This window comes from Eurypyga helias, unplaced genomic scaffold (assembly GCF_000690775.1).
Source record: "Eurypyga helias isolate BGI_N326 unplaced genomic scaffold, ASM69077v1 scaffold12753, whole genome shotgun sequence".
Lineage (NCBI taxonomy): Eukaryota > Metazoa > Chordata > Aves > Eurypygiformes > Eurypygidae > Eurypyga > Eurypyga helias.
In genome coordinates this window covers 1-3,156 of record NW_010239266.1, presented here as the reverse complement: position 1 = coordinate 3,156, position 3,156 = coordinate 1, and the positions used below count along the sequence as shown (strand labels likewise).

The window sequence follows — 3,156 nt, the reverse complement described above, 5'->3', positions numbered from 1 at the left end:
CTCTTTCTCTTGCTTCTTTTGCCTTGTTTTAGCTTCTTTTCTGTAATGAGCAAATTCTGTTAACCTGGAACCTTGTTGACCATGAACAGCTTGAACAAGTTGACCATGAACAGCTCTGTTGGAAAGCTAAGCTTGCTCTAAGGTTACATAGGTTTAAGAGTTTGCAAAAATAATGTTATGAATGGTAACTAATACTAGTTATTTTTTGCTTAGATCCCACTCATGTGATGGGTCTGTATCCTGACCTCCTGCCCACAGATTACAGGAAACAGCTACAGTATCCCAACCCCCTGCCAGGCCTCTCTGGGGCAGAGCTGGAGAAGGCACATTTAGCTCTGATAGACTACTTAACTCAAGTGAGTGCTCCTATGTCTGTTTTTAGAGCAGAGTTACTCAGTTTTAGCATGCTTCGTTAGTTAACTTTTGATGTGCAGGAAGCAGTACACCTACTCCAGCTCTGTCATGGGCTTAGTGGGCTGTCTTCATGGTTGCAAACTTTGGCTGCAGCATCTGAGAAAGCAGGGGAGCTAGAAGACATGAGGTGCCCCACAGATAATGTGGGAGACCTCACATGTGACTTGTGAGGACTGAACAAAATGTACTCGTGGACTGAATCTGAATACATGTCCAGTGTGTTATTTCTATCATACTTCTCAAGAGGACTTGAGCTCTTGATCCTTTGATTTGTTTGGTGACTGTTGTGGAGGGCACTCTATCCAGGAGATGGGTCAAAAGCATATATTAGAAAGTGAAACAGGACAGAGTGGGTACTGTAACCTTCTGTCCTCTATTTTGTTGTAACTGGTGTCTGAACTGTTCTGTTGCTATTTTTACTAGACTGAAAGGAAGCCTGTGTCTGAAGGAGGATAGTTTTTGTGCCTAGTAGTTCAAAACCTAAATTCTTCTCCAAATGGTATAAATGTCTCATGACCTCTCTAAAATATCTCTGTTCAGGTAAACAGAGTTTTCTTCTGACTGTTTTCTCAGATAACGGACATCTTGCAAAACTGTATATTTGCAAAACAAATATATACCCTTGAATGTGGTTAGAAAGGTGGTATGTTGATTAGTTAGTAACCATAATGATTCTTTAGGCAACAATTGATTAAAACAAGTTATTAAACTGGCTTAATTGGGTTATATTACTTGGTGGGTTATATTTGCTGTGGTGGGATGGCCTTTTTCTGCTAGAATTTTGTTTGCTGTCCTGCAGAAAAGAAGTCAGCTGGTGAAGAAGCTAAATGATTCTGACCATCAGTCCAGTACCTCACCCCTCATGGAAGGAACACCCACCATCAAATCTAAAAAGAAGCTGCTACAAATCATCGATACCACCCTGTTAAAGTGTTACCTCCATGTGAGTTTCTTTCTGACCTAGTGCCAGCTCTGTTGGAATTTCAGGCTGAAACATTTAAGAAAGAGAATAAGGAGCTAGTTCAGAATTTCTCGCACAACTGTCTGACGTTGGTGTAAAAATGATCTGTGAAACTTTGGTGTTAGCTAGTTTGCTTACTGGTCAGGAAGTAGTTTCATGGGATAAAGCAAATGTGCCCATTTCTGGTTCTGCCTCTGCCAAAAAGATGGAGCCATGTCTGTGTATTTTGAAGTTCTAATGAATGTTTCTCTTGTTGCCTTGTGTTAAAGGCAGCAGAGCATTATCGTTGATGTCAACAATGTGATTTGCAGTTGACCTCTGTTCTGGAAGGGGAATAGCTCTGATACTTTTTTCTTTCTTTCTGTCCCAACAACTATGGAAATGAAGATGGGCCTTGCCCTAAGATGTTAAATGAACATTTCTTATGCTAAAAGATAACTTTTTTCCTTCCTCTCTTCCAACTCATGTTTTACACTATAAGCTTAGGAGGTGCACCTTAGTAGTCTGTTATGTGCTCCCTTTTTTGTTTGCAGACAAATGTAGCACTGGTGGCACCACTGCTGCGCCTGGAGAACAATCACTGCCATATTGAGGAGAGTGAGCATGTACTAAAGAAGGCACACAAATACAGTGAGCTGATAATACTGTATGAGAAGAAAGGTCTGCATGAGAAAGGTAGGTTTGAAGTTGGGGTGGGGAGAGGAGAAAAGATAGGAGCATGTATTTATTCCTAGTATTGAGTTTTGTCTTCAGTGACCAGGCCGTATTCTGAAGATAATTTGTTTCTGGGTCTGTCTTGTGATTAAATTGGTCTTTGTTCCTGTTACTTGTTTGGTCTGTGTGTTTAAAACAAGATTTTGTTTTGTTTGTGCTAGCAGAATAAGAAAAATACACTTTTTTTTTTTGTAGTTCAAACTGAAATGATACTTGTGATTACAAAGGAATTAACCCTTTTGTTGTTCTGAAAGCATTACAGGTATTAGTGGATCAGTCAAAGAAAGCCAACTCACCTCTGAAGGGTCATGAGAGGACAGTGCAGTATCTGCAGCACTTGGGTGAGTGAAGGACAGCGTTGTTTTTGTGAAGTTGTTAATCTTGTCGGGTTTAACGGTTATTCTGCTGGTCAGCAGCTCTCTAGAGGCTGTCAAGCTAAAGGGTATCCTAGTAATTTTATCTGTTTTCTTGCATAACGCAAACTGCAAGGATTAGTTTGAGAGTCTTGTTGAAACTTGAATGTCTTACTGGAAACCATTCCTTATTTCTGATAAAAATTTCCATTGGTGGAAAATGTGCCATAGTATTGATTTATCATCACTGACAAAAGGAAAATTGTAACTTCTGCATTAGGCTTTCCAGATGAAAGTCTAACTTACAGTGGTGGTGTCTTGTAGGCATTTTCCTGAGATGAAGAATCCTCAATCAAGTTTTTTGTTTTCTGAGTTTAGATAAATGTAGATTATAACCAAACAGTTGTGGTTGCTGGTCACTGGTCACAGCACCATGATAGGAACTTGCCTGGTTGACTGTTCATTGTGAACTCCCAAGGTTTTGCTACTTTTGAGAGTAGTCCCGTCCCATCCAGTAATGTTGTTTATTTCTAAATGCACAACTCTTTAAAAGATTATTACATGACTAGTTTGGGACTGAGTGTTTTATGAGGGAAATACCTTTGTTCACCTCCTGGTCTCCTACTCTTGGCAGAGTTTGATATTTTTATGTAGAATTACTTCTTTTAAGAACTGCTGGCTTCTGAACATGTTAGCAACATGTTTATTCAGTGG

The 3,156-nt window shown here is 39.7% G+C and overlaps 1 protein-coding gene across 1 annotated transcript in view; it reads left to right on the top strand.

Annotated features, from left to right (window-relative positions):
* VPS39 (vacuolar protein sorting 39 homolog (S. cerevisiae)) overlaps nucleotides 1-2,430 on the top strand; it is a gene marked incomplete at its 3' end in the record, with an annotated part of 13,522 nt that extends 11,092 nt beyond the window's left edge. Inside the window, exons 13-16 of the mRNA XM_010148079.1 lie at nucleotides 214-356; nucleotides 1,214-1,357; nucleotides 1,909-2,050; nucleotides 2,344-2,430. Coding sequence (XP_010146381.1) covers nucleotides 214-356; nucleotides 1,214-1,357; nucleotides 1,909-2,050; nucleotides 2,344-2,430 — 516 coding nt within the window. The remainder of the gene's footprint in view (nucleotides 1-213; nucleotides 357-1,213; nucleotides 1,358-1,908; nucleotides 2,051-2,343) is intronic.
* Nucleotides 2,431-3,156: the final 726 nt, after the last annotated feature.